Source organism: Rhinolophus hipposideros (genome assembly GCF_964194185.1).
Source record: "Rhinolophus hipposideros genome assembly, chromosome: X".
In the NCBI taxonomy this organism is placed as follows: domain Eukaryota; kingdom Metazoa; phylum Chordata; class Mammalia; order Chiroptera; family Rhinolophidae; genus Rhinolophus; species Rhinolophus hipposideros.
The window spans coordinates 76,310,683-76,334,873 of NC_138046.1; the positions used below are offsets into that span (position 1 = coordinate 76,310,683).

The 24,191-nt window shown below is 39.3% G+C and overlaps 1 protein-coding gene and 1 long non-coding RNA gene across 2 annotated transcripts in view; one reads left to right on the forward strand and one right to left on the reverse strand.

Moving 5' to 3' along the window:
* Positions 1–2,750: 2,750 nt before the first annotated feature.
* Positions 2,751–20,923, reverse strand: LOC308494929. Its single transcript, XR_013992965.1, has 3 exons — positions 20,753–20,923; positions 8,196–8,265; positions 2,751–4,841 (listed from the first exon to the last, which is right to left on the reverse strand). It is a non-coding gene; the product is annotated as an uncharacterized lncRNA (long non-coding RNA).
* Positions 20,924–21,172: 249 nt separating this feature from the next.
* The window catches only part of BRWD3 (bromodomain and WD repeat domain containing 3), a 105,907-nt gene continuing 102,888 nt past the window's right edge, over positions 21,173–24,191 (forward strand). Inside the window, exons 1-4 of the mRNA XM_081042904.1 lie at positions 21,173–21,417; positions 21,541–21,599; positions 21,798–21,827; positions 22,241–22,300. Coding sequence (XP_080899030.1) covers positions 21,387–21,417; positions 21,541–21,599; positions 21,798–21,827; positions 22,241–22,300 — 180 coding nt within the window. The 5' untranslated portion in view covers positions 21,173–21,386. The remainder of the gene's footprint in view (positions 21,418–21,540; positions 21,600–21,797; positions 21,828–22,240; positions 22,301–24,191) is intronic.

The following is a 24,191-nucleotide window of genomic DNA, read 5'->3' on the forward strand; positions in this document are numbered from 1 at the left end:
AGGCCTGACAAGATATAAAGCCCATGATAGATTATATAACTCAGGGTCTTATTATTCCTTGCACTAGTCCATGTAACCCTCCTATTCTACCTGTGAGAAAGCCAAAGGGACAAGGGTTGAGGTTTGTCCAGGACCTCCAAGCAATAAATGACATTGTCATTGCTCTACACACTGTTGTTCCCAATCCTCATACGCTGCTGGCATCCATCCTACCTGGAAGCAAACTCTTTACAGTAATTGATTGATACAGTGCATTCTTTAACATCCAGTTGACGAAGCTAGCCAATACCATTTTACTTTCACTTGGGAAGGATAGCAATTTACCTGGACTGTAATGCCTCAGGGATTTACTGACAGCCCTTCTTATTTCTTGCAGATTCTGAAGACCAATTTTGACAATATACTTTTCCCTAAAGGTTCGACTTTGTCACTATATGTGGATGACTTCTTTGCTCTTCTTCTCAGGTTTCTTCACAGGATGATAGTATCCATTTGTTAACACATTTGGCCTTAAAGGGACATAAGGTATCTAAAGAGAAACTACAATTTGCCTAAGCTCAGGTTCAGTACTTGGGACATCTGATATTGGAACAAGGTATGCACTTGGATCCAGACAGGCTCTATGGCATCCTAAGTTTCTCAATGACCAAGCCTAAGCGTCAATTAAGAGGTTTTCTTGGACGAGTTGGCTATTGCCGGAATTTGATCCCAAATCTTTCTCTTATGGCAAAACCTCTACATGCCCTATTAAAGAATGATAGTCCTGACCCAATTTCATGGAAGGAATGGGATGGCGTGGCTTTCAAGGCCTTGAAGGAGAGTTTAATAAACCCACATTCTCTTGGGCATCCTACCAGATTCCTTTCTTCCTTTTTGTGTATAAAACGGAAGGAAATGCCCTTGGCGTGCTCACTCAGAAACACGGGGAAGAACATAAAACCCTAGGATACCATAGTCAACAACTAGACCCTGTGGCTCAGGGATACCCTCCTCGCCTCAGAGCTGCTTCCTGCTACTGCCCTCCTGGTTAAGGCCACAGAGCAGATTGTTGTGGGATCCCCTCTAACTATCTTTGTGCCGCATGCAGTTAAAGCTCTCCTGAATTCTCGTCACACTCAACATCTTTCAGTTGCCTTACTTCCGATGAAATCCTTTTGTTAACTGCTTCCCATATAACCCTTTCACATTGTAATAACCTGAGTCCAGCTACTTCTATTCCTTCTGGGACTGAGGCAGCCCCTCATGACTGCCTGACATTAACAGATCACCTTCTGACTCCTCATGATGACTTACAGAAAACTCCTCTGGGTAAAGCTGATTTCTCATGGTTTACTGATGGTTCATACTTAAAAAACAATGGTGGGTACTGTACTGGTTATGCTGTTGTAACTCCTTCTGAAGTCATTGAGACAGCACCTTTTCCCCTGGCCACTTCAGCACAGCAGGCTGAATTATATGCACTCACTCGAGCTTGCATTTTAGCAAAGGGTAAAGCTGTCAACATTTATATTTACAGCATTTTTGCGGTGGCCCATGCTTTTGGAATGTTATGGAAACAACATGGTTTCCTTACCTACAATGGAGGTCAAATTTAAAATGGTCCATATGTACAAAAATTATTGGATGCTATAATTTTACCTGATGCCTTAGCCATTATTAAGATTCCGGGACATTCTAAACTTAACTCCTTGGAAGCAAAGGGAAATCACCTGGCTGATATCTCTGCTAAAAAATGCTGCTTTTAAAGGCATTCTTAACAGTCAAACCTCTGTCATGGTCCACAGAGAAGCTTCTTCAGTTGATAACTTAGAAAAACTAACCAGAGAAGCCCAAATATCAGCTTCTGGAGAAGAAAAACAAGACTGGAAATCCAACAATTGTTGGTTTAGTAAATAAAGAGGCTCTAGATCAGACCAAAAAACAACCCAGTCCTCCCAGAAACTCTAAAATTCCCACTGTACATGCATTGAACTATTGGTCAACTGATAAAATGGTAGCCTTTATGCACTAATATTGTTGGGAAAATAATAGGCTGCAAAAAATGTCTACCTCAGGTGTCCCACCTGTCCTAAATACAACTCAGGGAAGCCTATCTGCACTGTCTCTGGACATTTTAAATTGCCAAATGGACCATTTGAGGTCTGGCAACTAGACTTCATACAGCTTCCCCCATCTTATGGATACAAATATATTTTAGTCATGATATGTATGTTTTCTCACTGGACTAAAGCTTTCCCTTGCAGAAAAGCTAATGCACCTACAGTGGTTAAAGTACCGTTAGAAAAGATTATTCCTACTTGGGGAACTCCTCTTGAACTCTCCACAGTGATCGAGGAACCCATTTCACTGGTCAGGTGCTAAAGCAAGTCTGTACTATTTGGCCAGTCCTACAATATTTTCACTGTGGTTAACATCCTCAATCTTCAGAATTGGTTGAATGCACTAATGGTATTATTAAAACTCAATTGACAAAATTTACAGGAACTCTTCAGATACCTTGGCCAAAACCATTGCCATTAGTCCTTTTAAATCTCAAATCTACTCCTTTTGGGATGCATAAGTTCTCACCTTTTGAGATAATCACAGGGCACCCTATGTATTTGGCCCCTGCCTCTCTTGATCCACTATTGGTGAAAGGAGATATACTTCAGTATTGTAAAGGCTTAATTGATTCTATCAACAATAATCATGCTTTAGTCAAACAATCATTTCACCATGCACTCCAGGGAAATAAAAACCTAAAAATTCATACTGTACAACCTGGAAATTTTGTTTATTGTAAGATACCTCAAGAAGGATTTCCTCCATTCACGCTGCAGGGGCCCTTACTCCCTGCTAAACTACAGGGAGTAGACTCTTGGATACATGTGTCACACCTAAAGAAGGCACCGAACCCTGACTGGAAAATCACAGTCTGGTGACCTGAAACTAAAACTGTCAAAATTCAAAACAGGTGACCTCTACGGAGCTTGAGTTTCTGGTTTACACTTGCCACATAAGCTAGGTTGCCATATTCTAATTCTACCTTCAACTTTGGTCTATTTAAGCTCTGCTTCTGATGTCGGTCAGCATTGGACTCCAGCTGTTTCCTGATCCATGCACTCTTCCCCATGATGTAAGAGAGGACACCCAAAAGAGGCTGAATGGACATCGAGGAACAAAAGACTGGACACTGGAAAAACCTGAGACTAGAAGACCTGACTGTTGATCAATGATCTTTTAGAGAAAAGATCTTGATGGGGGGGGATGATAAAACTGAACTGTCATCTTAAAATGCTTAGCTGTAGAGCTAGGAGGTCTATGGGTGGAGCTGGGCCCCTCGTTAACTCTCCAGTCCTGACTTCCTCTTAAACTTTGTGGTAATTTCCAGGGGAGAGATGCTAATAAACAGAATAGCCATCTTGGAACTGGGCTTATTCTTCTTCACGTGGGCAGCTGGCTGGAGCCCCGGGTTGCAGGTGTGCATTCCCGCACTGTGGTGATGGATTTTGTTTCTTTTCTTTTCCCAAATAAACTCCTCTTTTGGTGGATTTTCTGGAGAGTTGTTTTTGCCAGTTGACACCCTATATATATTATAATGTTTTTTTCCTATGCATATCTCTGATAAAGTTTAATTTATAAATTAGGCATAAACAGAAATAACTAATAATAAAATAGAAAAATTATACTGTAATAAGTCATGTGAATGTGGCTTCTCTTGTTCTCAAAATATCTTATTGTATTGTACTCACCTTTCACTTAAAGGAAGCACTTTAGGGCTTCTCTTTGGCATATCTGAATTGCCAGCATTTCTTGAGATTCAAGGCCATTTTTAAGTAAAACAAGGGTTACTTTAACACAACCACTGTGATACACTGACAGTCAATCTGATAACCGAGAGGGCTACTAAGTGGGAAGAGTACTCATACTCATATTCCATGATTGTGGATAAGGAATTCTGTAAGTTTAGGGATGTAGTTTTAACTGAAGCATTGAATACAGGGTAGGAAAATTCACATCCAGAGTAATTGGCTATTCCAGTGAGAACAAAATGCTATCCCTTCCATGATAGAAGTGGTCCAATGTAATCAATCTGCCACCAGGCAGCTTGCTGATCACCCCCAGAAATGGCTTCATATTATAGACTCTGTCGATCACTGTTGGCAGACTGGACAACTTAGTGGTGGCTGTAGTCAAATTCACTTTGGAGAGTGGAAATTATGTTGCTGAGCCCATCCATAACCTCCACCCCTGCTACCATGGCTAATTTGTTTATGAGCTCATTGGGCAAAGACAGGGGTGGCTGGAGAAAGAAGCTGACTAGTATCCAGGGAACAGGTCATCTGATCCACTTGATAGTTAAAATCTTGTTCTGTTAAGGTCACCCTTTGGTGAATATTCACATGACACACAGATATCTTCGGGTTTTTGTTTGTTTGTTTTTCCCATTCAGAGATCTATCCACATACCTCTTCCCCAAATGTGTTGGTCACCACTTTTCCAATTGTGTTTCTTCCAAGTCCCAGACTGTCCAGACAAATCATTGGCTACAATCCATTAATTGGTATTAATCACACATCTAGCCATTACTCCTTCCAATCAAACTGAATAACAGGTCCACTACTCTAAGTTCCTTTTTTTTCTTTTGGTGTTATTTTTGTTTTTCAAAGTTCTCAGCCGTTAGAGAATTTCCCTTTACCACTGTACTTCAGAGATATCTCACAGAGGTCTGTAGTGCTAGAGCTGTCTACTTTCAGGTGCCACTTTTATATTGTGCAGAACCATTTGTAAACCAGGCTCGAGTCTTCTTTTTTTTCTGTTCACTGATTGTATAGAACTTCCATGAGTCCATAAGGTGCAATCTGGGAGAGAGAAAGTAGTGTAAGAGGAGTGGAGACTATGACTATTTGCGCCACTTCTTCATGTTACATACTTGTGCCTTCAAGACCTACTTGAAGGTCTTGAATCATGTATACAGTGATTCCTCACTTAACGCTGCCAATAGGTTCTTGGAACTATGGTGAAATGGTATATAATGAGACCAATTGTACCATAAGCTAAATGATTTACACAAGAGTTAAGTTCCTAGGGCATCCCATCAATTTTATATGAAAATAACATTGAGGACTTGCTGTACCTTACTTTCATTTGATGATGGTGTGTTGCTGTGCATGCCCAACTTTATGGTTTTGTGGATCAGATAACACCTAGTTCATAATGGGTAGGTCAGATCACATGGTAACTTGGTGGCCGATGGTAAAGCATTTCATCTCTACTAAGGCCCAGTAGCAGGCCAAGAGCTATTCCTCAAAAGGAGAGTAGCTACCTGAAGATGATGGCAGGGTCTTGTTCCAAAATCCTAAAGGTCTGTGCTATGATTCATCTATAGAGTCCTCCCAAATGCTCTAAACATCATTCTTACCTGCCACTGATACTTTAAGCACCATTGAATATGTAGGATCATACAGTCCAAATGGCAGAGTAGTTTGCACAGCATCCTGGACCTGTTGTAGAGCCTTCTCTTGTCCTGGGCCCCACACAAAACTAGCAGCTTTTGGGGCCATATGGTAAATGGGACAGAAAAACACACCCAAATGAGGAATATGTTACTCCTACAATCCAAAGAGGCCCACTAGATGTTGTGCCCTTCTTGGTTGTAGAAGGGATCACATGCAACAACTTATCCTTTACCTTAGAAGTGGTATCTCAATATGCGCCAAATTGCAGGACCCTTAGAAATGTCACCAAGGTAGAAGTCACCTGAGTTTGAGTTAGATTTATTACCCACCCTCTGACATGCAAATGTCTTACCAACAAGTCTAGAGTAGTTGCTAATTCTTGCTCACTAGGTCCAATTAGCATAATGCCATCAATGTAATGGGACAATGTGGTATCTTATGGAAGAGAAAGGTGATCAAGATCCTTGAAAACTAAATTGTGAAAACGGTTAGAGAGTTGCTATACTTCTGAGGTAGGACAGTGAAAGTGTATTGCTGGTCTTGGCAGCTGAAAACAAAATGCTTCTGGTGGATCTTATGGACAAGCATGGAAAAAAAGGCAATGCCAGATCAATAACAGTATATCAGGAACTAGTAAGGGATGTTTTAATTTTCTCAAGCACTGAAACTACATCTGATATAGCAGCTGCAATTGGAGTTTCCACCTGATTAAGCTTATAATCCATTGTCATTCACCAAGATTCATCTTTCTTGTGCATAAGCCAAGTGAGAGAGTTGAATGCGGATGTGGTAAAAATTACCACCCCTACATCTTTCAGTTCCTTGACAATGGCATTAATCTCTGCAATCCCTCTGGGAAGGTGGTATTTCTTTTGCTTTACAATTCTAGGTAGAGATAGTTCTAATGGCTCCCATTTGGCTTTTCATGTAATAATAGCCCTTACTCCATAGATCAGGGAACCAGTATGAGGATTCTACCAGCTGTTAAATATATCTATTCCAATTACACATTCTGGAACTAGGGGAAAAGACACCAGATGGATTTGGGGACCCACTGAACCCATTGTGAAATAGACCTGAGCTAAAACTCTATTGCTCACCTGACTTCCATAAGCTCCCACTCTGACTAGATGGCCATAATGACATTTTGGGTGTCCTGGAATCAATGTGAGCTCAGAGCCAGAGTCCAGCAGTCCCCAAGTGGTCTGATTATTTCCTTTTCCCCAATGCACTGTTACCTAGATCCCTTTGGAGAAGACTGAGAGAAAGATTAACAGTGGTGTACCAGGTTCTTTCTTGAGGGCATGTGGCCTCTTCTTCATTCAGGGTTTCTGGATCTGTAAACTGGTTCAAGTCTAGGAATTGACTGAGGGGCTGTTACACTGTTTTTATGATTCAGGTTAGACTTTGGTTCACTCGACCTAGAACTTTTCTGCTTATACAGATCAAATAAGAATTTAGTATGCTTCCTATAACTTCTAGGAACACCATGATTAATTACCCAATGCCATAGGTCTGGGAAAGTCATATTGTGATTGCTGCTTTAACTCTACTGTTTATTACAATAATCATGTCCACATTGCCTTTGGTGGTTGAGTGACCCCACTTGGCCTCTGCCCCCTGGGGTCCAATAATTCCCATTGCATTTAGATTTCCCAATTCAGTTACTGCAATCCTACTGTGAGATCCAGCCTACAGAGAACAATAATCACAGAGCTCTTCAAAGATGCTGTGGCTCCCCTCACAAATTTATGCCTCACAGTATTGGTACAAAGTATGGCTTCTGGACCCTCCCAAATTGGGTGAGTTGGTCTTAAATGAAAAATGCACTCCAATATTCTAATCTCCCTAATCCTTTGTATTTCTTCCTCCACATTAAACCAAAATATGTCCAGCATTTTCGATTCACTCATGCCTGCTATCTTTTAGTCCTACCAAATAACAAACCAAACTGCTAGAGCCCTTTCTAACTCCCTGAGCTGCAACATTAAATATAGAATTTCTGCTTAATGACACTCTATCAATAAATTTGACCTGCTCCAACTGTATTGATGAGACAAGTAAAAAGTTAACAGGAATGGGATTGTGAGCTGGCAGGATGGGACAGGAAATGAGTTAACAGGAGTGAGTTTGTAAGCTAACAGGAATGAGCTTAAACATTAACCGCTTGGCTCTGAATCCCCTGGCTAGCGCTGCGTCTGTAAGCTGAAAAGCACCTTACATCCATCGTAGGTGGGAACAGAGCAGTTCCCAATCACAGTGGCAACCCCCTACAAGCTGACATCTACCATAGATGGGAACAGGACAGTTTCCAGGAGAAGACAGTTGTAATGGCAGCCCCCCTGCAAGCTGACAAGCACCCTACATTCTGCTTAGGAAAATATAAAACTCGAGCTAAACAGAAACCCGCCACAGCTGTCTCCATTAGACTCTGCCCTGGCAAAACTCCTTTTGCCAGTTCCCAACAGAACTCTCTCTCTTCCTTTCAATAAGTCTTTTCTTGCTCTTGTAGTCTTGTGAATGCTTTCACATTCTGTGAACAACCAGGGGTTAATTCTATACCAATACATTTATGTCCCTTCCACCATTATCCATAACTTTCATATCTATTCCCACACATATTCCCTGGATTTCTGTTTGTATAAATTAGAAAACTCACCCTCATGGGACACATTGTAGGTGCCTGCTGGGACTTGGGTCTAGCTATAAATCTAGAAGCAAAGAGTGGTGGTGGAGGTGTGTCCTAAGGAGACTTACCATTGTCTTGCATGGAAACTGCCTCAGGGGAAGCCTTCACAATTTCCTTGGGCAATGCATGGTTAATCCCCTTAAATGGATAGAAAATACCAATCAGGGTGGAGATGCTGCTGTTATAGGTGATGGGGAGGCTGTTTCTACGGGGGTTGAGGAGGCTACTTCTGCTGGAAGTTGGGAGGTCAATTCTGCTGGGGTTGAAGAGGCCACTTTCCACTGGTGGTGGGGAGGTCTCTTTCACTGGTAAAGAAGATTAATGAAAATTTAGGGGCCCGATGTCCCAGCTTCATTAGGGTCTTTCCACATGTCCTCATCCCACTTTATTGGATCTCATTCTTTCACAATCCATGTCTTCACTTTAACAGTTGACACTCTTCGAGGCTGAGAGTTCAATTTGCATTGTAATTCAGGCAAATCACACAATGAAGTTCTGCATTAATTTTCAGCAATATCAGCCCTGTAGCTACAAGAGATAAGGGTCTCCATCAAGGCACATATAGAAGTTCTTAGGCCATTTACATGGCTCTTGAGCTGTGAATTGGAATGCTTGAGCTCATCTTTATCTTTCACCATTTTGTCCAGCAACATTAGAAGCAAGCAACCAACATCACTATATTTGTTAATTTTCCAAAAATGGTGGAAAGTATCATATACAAAGTTACCTAGCTCCTTGCTCATTACCATCTTTAAATCTAATCTCACTAGACAGAAAATTCCAAAACTCCAGAACCAATTCAGAACATTCATTAATAAAATTCTGTTCCTCTAGGAATTGACTCATATGATTATTAAGGCTTGAGAAGTCCCAGGATCTGCTGTCTCCAAGCTGGAAACCCAGGAAAGTCAGTAGTGTAATTCACCCTAAATCTGAAGCCCTGAGAACCAGGGAAGCCATTGGTGTAAATCCCAGTCTGAGGTCAGGAGAAGATGAGATCTGTCCCAGCTCAAGCAGTAAAATAGGAAAAAAAGGGGAGGAGGCAATTTTCTCCTTTCACTGTTTTTTGTTCTTTTCAGGTCCTCCATTGATTGGATGACGCCTATCCACAATGGGGAGGGCGATCTTCTTTACTGATCAATTAAAATATTATTCTCATCTAGAAACACCCTAACAGACACACCCATAAATAGTGTTGAATCTAGACACACATGGCTAGTCCAGTTGACATATAAAATTAACCATCACAGTATTCTTAAGAGATATTTTCTATAGTTTTCTCTTTTTTGATGTTTGTTTTTGATATCAGGGTAATACCTCATAGAATAAGTTACAAAGTGTTCTTTCCTCTTCTGTTTTTTGGAAGAGTTTATGAAGAATTGCCACTAATTCTTTAAATGTTTGCTAGAATTTACCAGTAAAACTAACTGGGCCTGGGCTTTATTCGTTGGAAGATTTTTGATTACTTTTTATTTCTGTGAGCTCAGCAGTCATCATGTCTTGTCTTTTATTTTTGATTTTAGTAACTTGAGTCCTCTCAAGTTTTTCTTGGTCAACCCATCTAGTTTTGTCAGTTTTGTTTATTGTTTTACATTATTGACTTTTATTTTAATTGATGTTTTTCTATCATTTTCATTCTCTATTTCATTAATTTTTCCTTAATTTTCATCATTTCCTTCCTCTGTGTTTTGCACTTCACTTGCTCTTATTTTTCTAGTGTATTACAGTAGAAGGGCAAGATTATTGATTTTAGATCTTTCTTCTTTTTTATCTCTATTAAATTTACTGGTGTGACATTGGTTAGTAAAATTATAATTGGTACAGGCACTATGGAAGACAGTATGGAGGTTCCTCAAAAAATTAAGAAAAGAATTACTTATCTACCCCCCAAATCCACAAACATTTATCCATAAAGATGTATGTATCCCCGTGTTCATGGCAGCATTATTCTCGATGGTCAAGACATGGAAACAACCAAAGGACCTCCAATTAATGATTGGATAAAGATGTAGTACATATATGAGGTCTGACAATTAAGTTCACAAACTCATCCTAGAAAAAGTGCTATATACCTCATTGCTGAATATCACTATGGTCACCTTTGAAGTAAACCCCTGGGGAAACTATGCTCTGACAGTAGCGCCTAGTCCACCCTCCAAAGAAATTTTGGAACTCTTTTTCTGGAATGGCCATCAGAGCTGTCATCGTATTACCCTTGATGTCCTGAATGTCATCAAAATGTCTTCCTTTCAATATTTCCTTTATCTTTGGGTAAAGAAAGAAGTCATTGGGGGCCAGATCAGATGAGCAGGAAGGGTATTCCAATAGTTATTTGTTTACTAGCTAAAAACTCCTTCACAGACAGTACAGTGTGAGCTGGTAAATTGTAATGCAAGAGACATGAATTGTTGGTGAAAAGTTCAGGTAGCTTTTTCAGCACTTCCAAATAGTAAACTTGGTGAACTGTTTGTCCAGATGGTACAAATTCATAATGAATAATCCCTCTGACATCAGAAAAAGGTTAGCAACATCATTGCAACAAGATCGTGAACTTAATTGTCAGACTTTGTATATGATGGAATACTACTCAGCCATGAGATAAAATGCTGCCATTTATTCTTTTTTTAGTATAGGTATTTGTGCCTTTAAATTTCCCTCTATGCACTGCTTTGTTGTGTTTTGTCTTCATTTTAATTCATTTAGGAGTTTTTTTTAGGAAGCATTTTCCCCAAACTGTTGAGATTTTGCTTCCTAGCATATCCTGTTTGACTCAAAATTTTTTTTGGGGGGGGAGGAATATTGGGGAACAGTGTGTTTTTCCAGGATGTCAGGTCATTGTTTTTCAATCTAGTTGTGGAGGGCGCACTTCACTGGCCAATGTGGGACTCCAACCAGCAACCTTGGTGTTATGAGCATCGCACTCCAACCACTGAGCAAACTGGCTGCCCACCAGCAGCTCAGCTCTAAGCTCAAGCCATTGCTTCTCACTGATCCATGTGGGAATCGAACCAGTGACCTTGGTGTTAAGAGTTCGTGCTCTATCCAACTGAGCAATCCAGTCACCCCTCAAATAATTCTTTATAAAAGTTTTAAAAAGAATTTTTAAATTCACCTTTGATTTCTTCGTCTTTGGTTATTTAGGAGAGCGCTGTTTAATTTCCACATATTTGTAAGTTTCCCTATTTTCTTTGTTATTGGCTTCTAATTTCATTCCATTGTTGTCAGAAAACATAAATTATATTATTTCTATCCTTTTAAAATTACCAAGGTTTGTTTCATGTCCTAGAATATATCATGGAGAATGTTTTATGTGCACTTGAGAAGAATGTATACTCTGCTGTTGTTGGGTGGAGTGTCTGTAGATGTCTGTGAGGTCTGGTTGTCTTAGTATTGTTCAAGCCTTCCATTTCTTGTTAATGTTTTGCCCCGTTGTTTTATCCATTACTGAAAATAGGGTATTGAAGTTCCCAACTATTATCATTGTTTATTTCTACCTACATTTCTCTGTTTTTGCTTCATGTATCTTGGTACTATGCTGTTAAGTACATGTTTTTGTTATACCTCTTCCTAATGTATTGAAACTTCTATCATTATAAAATGTCCCTCTTTACCTCTAATAACGTTTTTGTTTTTTATTTCTTATGATATTAGTAGAGACACTTCAGCTTTCTTATGGTTGCTGTTTGCATGATATAAATTTTTCCATCAATTGAATGTTTATTTATATCTTTGAATCAAAAATGTTTCACCCATAGACTGAATGTAGATGAATAATTTTTTAAATCTGATATGACAATCTGCCTTTTCACTGGATTGTTTAGCTCATTCATATTTAATGGAATTGTTGATATATTGGATTTGCATTGGTCATTTAACTTTTTTCCTAGCTTTATCGAGATACAATTGACCGAACATTGAGTAAGTTTAAGGTGTACAATGTGATGATTTGATACAAATATATATTGTGAAATGATTATCACACAAGGTTAATACATCCTTCACCTCACATAATTACTATTTTGTTGTTGTGGTAAGAACATTTAAGATACACTCTCTTAGAAACTTTCAAGTGTACAATACAGTATTGTAATGTTGTACATTAGCGTTGAGAGTTTAGCTAAACTACTCCACAATATTGCTCCCTTGGCATGCATTGTGTAGTGGCCTCGAGGGCCCCTGCACTGACAGTACCATGTTTCCCCGAAAACAAGACCAAGTCTTACATTAATTTTTGCTCCAAAAGATGCATTAGGGCTTATATTCAGGGGATATCATCCTGAAAAATCATGCTAGGGATTGTTTTCGGTTAGGTCTTATTTTCAGGGAAACACGGTAGCTTCTGCCAGGAGCCCATGCCCTGGATAACAGCCTGCAGTCACACGTAAATGTAAGTTCCTAGTATGACTTTCCCAAAAGCTTTTGTGATAAAGCGCCTCCATTGCCTTCTAGGGCCTTTCCCTTGTGTATCCTAGACAAAATCCCTGAAAAGCTCACCAAACACCTGCTCTTTTTGTTTTGAATTGACTAATCCAGCTTTAGCCCAGTTACTCCAAAGCACTCCACCCTCGGACCCTAATAAAGGCATGTGTCCCAGGTCCTGCTGCTGTCTCTCTCTCCCTGCACCCTGTCTTGATCTTCCCACATGGCCTCTTGAGGCATGCTGTTTGCCTCCTCCAGGACTTGCGTATAGTAATTTTTTCTATTTCAATTCCCTTGTAGTGTTTTGTTGATCAGAGGCTCACCATCCCAAACCCTGGGGCTCCACTTAATAAATGATAATTTAACAAAGTAACAACAGTTAGAAACCCAGAGCTTATTTATCTTAAAACTGGAAGTCTGTACTCTTTGACCAACATATCCCCATTTCCCCAAGTCCCCTACCTCTGGTAACCACCATTCTACTGTTTTTATGAGTTTGACTTTTTTAGATTTCACTTATAAGTGAGATCATACAGTATTTGTCTTTCTGTCTGACCTAGTTCTCTTGCAAAAGGCCCTCTTGCGTCCATGTTGTTGCAAATGGCAAAATTTTCTTTTTGAGTAATACCCCATTGTGTGTATGCATATACATACATATCAATCACATTTTCTTTATCCATTCACCTATTGACGGTCACTTAGGTTGTTTTCATGTCTTGGCAATTGTGAATAATGCTGCTATGAACATGGAGGTGCAGATATCTGTGTGAGACAGTGATTTCCTTAAGACATATACCCAGAAGTGGAATTGGTGGATCATATGATAGTTGTTTTTAATTTTTTGAGGAACCACCCTACTGTTTTTCCTTGTGGCTGCACAATTTACACTTCCACCAATAATTGTGTCATTTTACCTTTTATTTTCTATATGTGTGTTGCTCTTTTTGTTCTGCTATCCGTCCTTTACTGCTTTCTTTTGTGTTAAGTGAATCTTTTCTAATCCAGCATTTAAATTTCCTAAATTATTTTTTTCACTATATTTTTGAGTTGTTTCTTTAATGGTTGTTCTGGAGCTTACTATGTACACTGTAACTCATAAAAATCAGTTTAAGATTTATACTAACTTAATTCTGCTGATAGAGAAATGTTACTTCTACATAACTCTACACCCTTTCCCCCCTACTTTTGTGGTGTATTAAACATATTACATCCATAAATGTTTCAATCCAAATGTATTATTATAATCATTACATTTTTAAAAGGTAAGATAAGAAGAGCTAGTATATATAATTTTTGTTACATTAACCTGATTATTGGTCATTTCTCGTTCTCTGCATTTGTTCCTGTAGATTTATCATATGGTATCATGTCCTAAGCCCAGTACAGCTTTGTTCCCACTCACCTTCTTTTTCCTGTTATTGGCAAATATATTACATTTCTATTATGTTATAGACCAAATAATACATTATATACATAGTTTTATACAATTAAATTTTTAAGAAAGAAGGACAACTGTACTTTTATTGTCCTTTATAATCACAGTTATCTTTGCTATTGCTCTTTGGTGTGTGGATTTGAATTAATGTCTGGATTCAGTTGCTTTCAGGTTGAATAACTTTCTTTAACATTTCTTATAATGTGGGCCTGCTAGCAACAAATTCTTTCATTTTTATTTATCTAGCAATGTCTTTATTTCACCATCATTAAAAAAATTCTTTGATATAGGATTCTCATTTGATTTTTTTCTTTGAGCACATTGAATATGTTTTCCCACTGTCTGCTGGCCTCCATTGTTTTTTTTTTTTTATTAGAAATCAACTTTATTCTTCCTTTGTAAGGTAGAAATCTTTTTTCTTTTTGAGCTTTCAAGATTTTCTCTTTGTCACTGGCTGTGGAATTTTTACTATGGCTATTTGTGGATCTCTTTGCCTTTTTTTCCTATTTGCAGTTCACTGAGCTTCCTGCATGTTTAGTTTTTCAATAAATTTGGGAAGTTTTCAGCCATCATTTCTTCTATTCATTTCTGCTTCCTTTCTCACTTTTCTTTCCTTCTTACACTCCTACACATATGAGATCCAACAATTAAGTTTGCAAACTTATTGCAACAATGTTGCTAAATGTTTTTGATATCAGAGGGATTATTCATCATGAATTTGTACCAACTGGACAAATAGTTAGCCAAATTTATTATTTAGAAGTGCTAAAACGGCTGCTTGAAAAAGTTAGATGAACTGAACTTTTCATCAACAATTCATGGCTCTTGCATCACAACAATGCACCAGCTCACACAGCACTGTCTGTGAGGGAGTTTTTAACCATTAAACAAATAATTGTATTGGAACACCCTCCCTACTCACCTGATCTGGCCCCCAATGACTTTTTTCTTTACCCAAAGATAAAGGAAATATTGAAGGGAAAACATTTTTATAACATTCAGGAATTCAAGGGTAGTATGATGACAGCTCTGATAGCCATTCCAGAAAAATAGTTTCAAAATTGCTTTGAAGGGTGGATTAGGCACTGGTGTCAGTGCAGCGCTTCTCAAGGGGAGTACTTCGAAGGTGACCATAGTGATATTCAACAAAGAGGTAAGTAGCATTTTTTTCTAGGATGAATTCGTGAACTTAATTGGCTGACCTTGTATGTTGGTATTTTTAATATTGTCCCACTTTTCTCTGGGGCTTTCATTTTCTTTCATTCCTTTTCTCTCTGTTCTTTGGAGTTCATAATTTCTATCCATGTTTCAAGTTTGTTAATTTTTAAGTGAGTTACAACTGACACATAAGATTTTATCAGTTTCATGTGTACAATGTAATGATTTGGTATTTGTATATGTTGTGAAATTGGCTGCACCAATTTATTTATAATCCCACTAAGAGTGCACGAGGGTTCCTGTTTCTTCACATCCTTGCCAACACTGAATTTTTTAACTTTTTGAAAATAAGCCATTCTGAGAAGTGAGGTGATCTCATTGTGGTTTTGATTTGCATTTTCCTGATGAGTGATGTTGAGCATTTTTTCATGTACCTGTCAGCCCCTGTATTTCTTCTTTGGAAAAATGTCTGTTCAAATCTTCTGCCCATTTTTAAATTAGATTGCTTAATTATTTATTTATTTAATTTATTTATTTACTATTGAGTTGTATGAGTTCTTTATATTTTTGGATATTAATCCCTTATCAGATATGTGATGTGCAAATATTTCCCCCCATTTAATAGGTTACCTTTTCATGTTGTTAATGGTTTCCTTTGTTGTGTAGCTTTTTTAGTTTAATGCAGACACATTTGCTTATTTTTATTTTAGTTTGCTAATTCTTTATTTTGCCAGTTGAAATCTAATCTTGTTCCCTCCAGTGAGTTTTTAACTTCAGTTACTATTCTTTTGAACTCCAGAATCTCATTTGGTTTATATGCATATATATATAATTTCTATTTGCATTCTCTATTTGATGTAACATTGTTCATACTTTCCTCTACTTCTTTAAGCATGGCTTCCTTTAGTTTTTTGAACATATTTACAAAGGCTACTTTGAAGGTTTTGTCCATTAAATCTAACATCTGGTCATTTTTATAGGCAGTTTCTGTTGCTACCTTTTTTTGATGTATGGTTCATAGTTCCCTATTTCTTTGCATGTCTCATATTTTTTGTTGTTGTTGAAAACTAGGCATTTTAGCAGCTTTGGGCACTGGTCTCCCCCTTCCAGGTCCTGTTATTGTTATGTGCTTGTTCACTTCATTGTATGAAGCCCCTGATGTTGCCCCTCAGAGGGTGCAGCCTTGATGCACAAAATCACCCTGCGATGACACTAATTTTGACAGGGCTCTGTTTGTCTCTTTTCTTAACCTCTCTCAACTTGTAAGTTTTACTAATTACCTGCTGTTTGCTCTGTTATTTTCAACAATGCAGTGGGACATAAATTGCTTCCCAGTATGATCCAGTCTAATTTGGGCTCCCTTGAAGACATACGAGTATTTCCCTAGGTCAGTGTTCCCTAGGTCAGTGTTTGAGATTTGCTCTGACCTCAGGAGGGTTCTTTTTCCTTTGTTTCTTTCCAGCAAACTAGACAGCCTAAGGTTTACCCTATAATTTCAATAAATCTGCTAATTTCCTTCCAATTGCTTTTTACCACAACCTTCACTGTTTTCTTTTTTTAGATTGCTCTTAGGTTTGGATTTTGCCACATTCTGTTGCAAATAAAGTCAGTTTCTTCGGGGAAAGATTCAGAGCTTTCTCTTCTAAGTCCTATTTCTCCTCTAGGGCAAAATCTCTGAGCTACAGCTCTGGCACTAGGGGCCAGGAAAATGGCCCAGTTCTCTCTGACATCTCTGCTTTTGAAGATGAGTGCTTGGTGTAGGAGGTGGGCACCAAGCCTAGGTCTCTTAGCTTTACTGCTCAGCATGTTTCTTCTGTGCTACAGCCCAGCATAAGGGTGATCAAGGCCCCAGTATTTTCAGTGCCACCATGTCCAAATTCTAGCCTTGTCCTATGAGTGGGGGCGGGGCAAAAAAAAGGAAGCCCTTATTTCTTGGCTGCATTGGGTCAGAACATAGCTTCAGCAACAGGTAGCTGGGGGAAGTATGAGAAACACTTATATCCTGTACTGCCCAAGAAGATAGCCCTTCAACTGAGAACTAGGGGGAGAGGGAGTCCTGTTTTATTGGCTGTTCTACTCTGCAGTGGAGTTTCTATCTTGATAAGCTTGTGGGGAGGAGGGAGAGAGTGGGTCTTGGTTCAAATACCATTGACTTTTACTGTTCTTAAAGCTTTAGTAGATTTTCTTGAATATATGTTTGTTTTTGTTTTTATTTGTTTTATGCCATCAAGGTCATTTCTTGATACTTTGAATGGTTATTTTTATAATTTTCACTAATTTCACTGGGGAGTTGGTCAAAGCTCTTCATGCTTTCACGCCGGAAGTGGAACTTATCCATTCACATGCTATTATTAATGTAGTTAGATTTATCTATTATTTTGTTTTCTATATATCTCATGTATTTTTGTTCTATTCATCTTCTCTTGCTTTCTTTTGTATTAAATATTTCCTAATGTAACTTTTAAATTTTCAAAATGTTTTTTTCATTTAGTCCTCTAGTAGTTCCTCTAGGGATTATCATATAACTCTTAATAGGATATAGTTCACTTTAATACTTAGTTCTTTTGAGATATACAAATGTTACTCCTATATAGTTCTATTCCCTCTTCTTTTTTTCCCTATTTTGTTATGCTTGTTATACCTATGCAATGTTAAAATATATTAAGATGTAATGTATGTGATGTTTAAAATATAGGAATACATTATTTTATTACATGTTTGTTTTTTTAAGAAAACTGAGATAGTAAAAGAGAAAAACTGTTTATTTATACAATTTGTTCCTCCATCTCAGTATTCCTTCTTTTTCTTTTTCTTTTTTTGCCATTCTATGGAGAATTGTTAAAATTTCAACTTGATCTTCCCTTAAAATGTAATTTTAAAAGAGCTAGAACAAAATAAATAATTTAGTGGATTGACTTGTGTCCCTTCCAAAACATACACCCATGTCCTAACACCCAGTATCTGTGAATGTAACCTTATTTGAAATAGGGTCTTTGCAGATGTAATTAAGTTCAGGTTCTTGAGATGAGCTCATCCTGGATTTAGGGTGGGCCTGAAATCCAATGACTAATGTCCTTGTAAGAAAAAGAAAGAGGAAGATTTAACAAAGGGACACACAAGGAAAAAGGCCATGTGAAGACAGAGACTGTAGTTACGCTATCACAAGCCAAGGGATGATAGGAACCACCAGAACCTGGAAGAGGCAAAGGATTCTCCACTAGAGATTCTGGAGGGAGTGTGGCCCTGGCAACACTTTGATTTCAGACTTCTGGCCTCCAGAACTATGACAGAACAAATTTCTGTTGTTTTAAGTCACCCAGTGTATGGTAATTTGCTATGGCGGCCCTAGAAAGCTAATACACTATCAGGTAAACAGTCCAGATTTTTTAAATGTAAATCCTTATTTGCTTTAGTTTATGAAAAATTTCTTCCCCTCCCAATTAAGCCCTTGGCCATAGGGTTAAGACTGGTGATTTTAATTGCAACAAAATAATTCAAAGTATTAGGCTTATCCTGAACAACAAATGAACAGTTTTTATGTTAACATATACATTTTAATAACTCTCTTTTTATCAACGTAGTTGTTATATCAAGAGAAGTTGTGTCAGTTTATTTATGTTGCTTATCTTCTCTAGATTCTCCCTTATTGACCGCTCTATGAAAATGGGTCTGGGCCATTTAAATATTTTTCCTTTTGTCAACTAGAACTGAAGCTTCGTCAGTAGAGGGAACCGGAAAAACAGTGCAGGAAGAAAGGGTTTTGTTTCCTGCTTCTGATGTGCTTACTGGGTAGGCTGCTCCTGTAGCCTGTGCAGCTTTCTCCACTGCCTAGCTCCTGTGGTAGATGGTTTTGGTAGCACCTCCTTCTGGTGGTTTTATAGTAAAGTGCCTCTAGTAAGAAACTTTACTATGAACATATTTCCCAGGCACCCTAGAGGGCTGATTCCAGAGGACAGGTTTTTGGGAAATTCCAGAGGGCAGAGTTCCATCATTCTGCCTGCAAGGTATTACAGCATCATCCCTATCACTGAATGAGCCTGGGCTGGCTCTGTCCTCTCCAATAAGAGCTAGATGTTAGCCCTAGGTAGGTGTTGAGACTACTCTATCTCAACTGTAGTGATTATTATATCTGCTATTCCTATATTCTTTAGAGTTCTCTTTACTCCTTACTAGGTCATCCCTCATTGCTCCAATATCCTGTTAATGTTAATAATTTTGTATCTTAAATTTTCCCTATCCAAATTACTGTGTGCCTCTTCTCTCCTGATTACACCTAGACTGATACTGAAGTGCTCACTGGAATAAAAATGCCCTTTAAAGTTTGAAATAGGATACAAATATATTCACATGACATAGTACTTCCTGTGAAGTGGTAATGACAAGTACTATTTATTACTCACATTTTATAGATGAGGAATAAGATTCACAAAATTTAAGTGAGTTGTCCAAAGTGATATAGTAATTTTATCATCTGAAAAATGGGGATAACAATAGAACCTACATCCTAGTGTCATTATAAAGATTAAACGAGGTAAAGTGTACAAAGTGCTTAGCACATAGTAATGGTTTGATAAATTTTAAATGTTATATATATCATACTTGAACTATAAAAAATAGTCTGGTACTCGGATGTTTTGCTAAACTGCTTTAATGAGTTGTCTAGGGCTTATATATATTCAATATCTTTTTTCTCAGTTAATGACTTTTGTTTTATCAAATACTATAACATAATGACCAAAGATAGACCTATGATATCATAATTGTCTTGTATGGTTATTTCTTCCCGAAGGGTAAAAAAATGGCCAGAGTGAGAACTATGTCTGCATAAGTAATTCTAGGCCCACTGAGGTTAATGGCTGAGCTCTGAGTAAGGAAACCAAGTTCCTAATAATCCAACCCTAAACTTAAAAGGTCAACTTTCATATTTGAACATTTCAATGTAAACAGCACTTGCAGCTTAAACAGCATTTCTGGTCTCATCAGGTTCAACTTCTAATAACTACTTCTTTTGGTCAAGGCTTGAGGTGGGAACAGAATATCAAGAGAACATAGGGAAGGAAACCCAGTTTACTACGTGTCAATTACTCTACCACCTTTGATCACTTAATATTTCAATAAACCAAATACTGCAAGTGGGTACTGTATTAAGTTTGGGGTTATATATTAATTTAAAAATGTTGCCCCCAACCTGTAGAAAACTACTTTGCATATAGCTATGCAATACATAAAAATACATGGTTAATGTAAAATACTCTGGCATTAATTGAAGAGACAACTGAACATTATCCTATAAGAATGGGAGCGATATGGCACGTGTGAAACTTTCAGAAGGGGAAAAAGTAAAATGCTTAATGTCTGACAGCAAACTCCTCCCGGAATATTTATTAGAATCGGGGGACATTTTCAGAACTGGTCTTTCTCTATAACAATATGAACCCTGCACTCTGGACTGTAAAGTACTGCATTTTCATCTGGTACAAAATCGTTTGAAGTAAAACAAGTGACGAAGTCGGGATTCCTTTTCCTCCTTCGTTCATAAGATCTCTTAGCGGCTAGCCTCCTTTCGGTGGGGGAGAGACAAAACAAAACAAACGAACAAACAAACAAAAAAACCTGTTCGGTGCTGGGAGGAAACCGAAGAAAGCAGCTGAGTCGAGCCAGCGCCTCACATGTTCCTCACGATCACGCCAGAGGGAAGGGTTCGCGACCGGAAAGGGTCCGATTGCCCTCACAGGAAGGGCAACTGACTCGTGAGTTCACGGAAGAGAACGCCACCACCGAGTTCTACAGAGACATCCAGAGCGTCCGTCACTAGTTAGCACCTCCCCCTCCTTCCTCCTTCCGGGAGCAGTAGCTAGGCAACCGTGGGCCGTCACCGAGAGCGATGCCGCGCTGTTGCGGTAGTGCCTCTGGCGGTGAACAACCAGCGCTGCAACCCCTCACACAGTTTTTACCTTCTCCTCTCTCCACCCCCTTTGCCCCCGCCCAGCCCTCCGCCACTTCGGCTCCTCCCTCTCCTTCTCTCTCTCCCTCTCCTTCCTCCTCCGCCTCCTCAGCTCTAGGGCTAGAATATCTATGGGTCGAAACGTGATGCGATGAATCCGAGAGAGACCGAAACTGGGACGAGGCGTGCGGCGGAAGCGGCGGGACTCCTGGGCATGGGGGCTTCACCACAATAGAGGCAGCGCCCCCACCCGCCGCCGCCAGCCCCTCCGGATCGAAGCCCCCAAACCCCCTCGGGAAAAGGATGGCGGCGGCACCTACCCAGATCGAAGCCGGTGGGTAGCTGTGTCCAGGGGCCAAGGGGATGGAGGCTTAGAGCGACGGCTGTCAATTCCTTTTAAAAAAGCTTCTATTTCTCTTCTTTGCCTTCCTCTGAACCTTTCTCCCCTCTTCCTCAGAGCTGTATTACCTGATCGCTAGATTCTTGCAGTCCGGACCCTGCAACAAATCCGCTCAGGTAAGAAGGAGATCTGGGAGTCGTATGGAATGGTCCCGAAAGGGGAAATCGAGGCAGCGGGGTGCGCGGTTCCGCAGAGGGTGAGGGAATGGCCGGCCTTGACTAGTACTATCGTCAGTGGCTGGGTTTGAAGTGGGGAGGGAGGAATGGATTGATGGCCCGAGCTGCTCCTCATATTCGTGTTTCCCTTTTGCTCAGGTGCTAGTGCAGGAGCTCGAGGAGCATCAGGTACGGAGCCCCTTGGGGAGGAGGTGGGGAGGGTTGGGGTGAAACTGGAGGAAGGGGAGGGCAAGTCAGGGGAGAAGGGCAGGGGCCGGGAGGGAGGCTTGGATTTGGGCACTCATAGCTGTTGTCACAGGGGTGAACCGGCTTCTTCCCTCAAAAGGGGCGGATATCGCTGGGGTCTGAACTCGCCCCCTGTTTTTGCCCGTGGGAGGTGGTTTTTCAAGATTTCCTACCGTTTGGCCTCCCCCACACGCATACACACTCGTCTAGCTCTGGGGCAACAGCTATCGGGTCAAAAGAAATAAAGACGCCAAAGGGTCGAGGACCAGGACCCAAGCTGGGTCGGGTTGATGGGGAGCGGAGGCTTGGCCTTTATCGTTTGCTCCCCCCCCCTCCTTTCTTTTATCCGTCCCCAGCTGATTCCGCGCCGCCTAGACTGGGAGGGGAAAGAGCACCGAAGAAGCTTCGAGGATCTAGTGAGTAAAGTTTTCATTTGAACTTACCCCAACTCTTTCTCCGCTCCCTCCCCACTTTGTTCCCCCAGTTGGCCCCCGACCCCTCAGACCCCTCTGCTCTGCTCCAGAGCTCTGTGCCGAGTCGAAGAACGACTGCCCCTTCCCCCTCCCGAGTCGGAGAAAGGGTACCTTGCCCTCCCCTTGGCCTCGCTTGTTTCCACCCGAAAACTTTGAAGAATGTGAGTTGGTTATCAGAGATGCCGTACTGTGGATTATGAATATGTTACAAACATCGGGAAAGGCCCATTGTAGGGGGAAAACGGAGAGAAACCAGGGGGTTATCTTGGGGCACGTACCAAGGACTGACGTTGGCCAATGACAGCATTGGTAACAGCCCGGAGTTCCGGATTAGTGGAAGAAAACTGGTTTCTGGTTGGTCCTGGCTTGAAATACGGGAACTGAGGCCAGGCTCAGTCTTTTTTGGGGGGTGGAGGACGACGGAAGGGGCTCAGTAGGGGAGTTGAAGAACCGGGATTGGGAAAAACGACACAATTAAAAATAAGGAGCATTGGGTGAATTTCAAGATTTGCTGGTTTTAGATAGTCGAGTAGTGAATAAAAGCATAATCATTGTATATCTCAGATGTTAGAGAAAATAGCTCATCAAATCATTAAATCTCATTTGTGCACATATATTTTCACTAAATAAAAACTGGATTATGACTTTTTTGAGAATTGATGAAACAATTTGGGGTTTACAAGGAGACAACAATGGTCATATTTTAAAATAGAATATACTTTAGTAAAGGACCAAAGGCGTTAGACAGTGGTGTTTCTCCTACAAATATAATTCGTAGAGTACTTCTACCTTCTGTTTAGCATTGACACACAAAAAGGTGATCCTTTTTATTTTGGGGAAGATGTTCCCTTGTATTAGCCACTGGCACAGTAAATTGGAAGGAAATGCAAAAAGAAAGGGGTCATGTTACTAAAATCTAAATTTAGCTATCTTTCCATCAAATAAGATCCAAATGGAGAAAAAAATCAGACAAAGTTAAAGAAAGTTGGAAGGTGTGGTAGACTTTAAATAAAATGATTTAAAATTTGCTTGCACTATGACAATATTTAAATTGCTCTTGTATTCATTTCTCTTTGTATTAAATAATTACAGTATGAGGCCACGTTATTACCAAATCTATATTTTTTTCCTATTATTTGCAAATCACAGAAAATGGTATGATTGTGGTAAGGATAAACTTCACCATCTGTACTATTAATAGTAAAGAATTCTCAGGTGGATAAAAATTATGTTCAAAAAACTGCATGTGTTATCAGTTTAATTAGTAGTAATCAGACTTTTTGTTGAATTTAAGTCCTGCCAAAAAAGGGGCAAAAACAAGATTGCCTACCAGTATGTTTTAACACTTAATGACATGATATTGAAAATAGAGTTTTATACTGAGGTTTATGGGAAATTTTTCATTTACCTTTGTCTGTAAGTGGACCATTTTAAGCAAGTAGAAAAAGAAGACTTAAAAGGTAAAATATTTTTAAACATTAACTTGACGGTGATAAAAAGTAAATGAACACCAAAATAATTAAAAATAGTCTTAACCACTCATACAAAAACCAGCAAAACCCAGCTTACTAGACTTCCTTTCCTTATATTGTAAACTCATATTTTAAGAAATTGAAATCTAAGTCCATTCTGTGCTTTATTTTTATTTTACTTAGCACTTATACATATGCTTGTCTGTATTTGACTAGTCATTGTTATTTTAAGGTAAGAAAAAATTCAATTGTATTTAAGCTGCTGTGATTAGAACTTAACTTCCAGTTGAGCATTTGAGTTACTTCCAGTTTTTTATCTTTGCAGAGTTAAGTAGTCTTTCTGCCTGTTTCCTTTTTTTTAT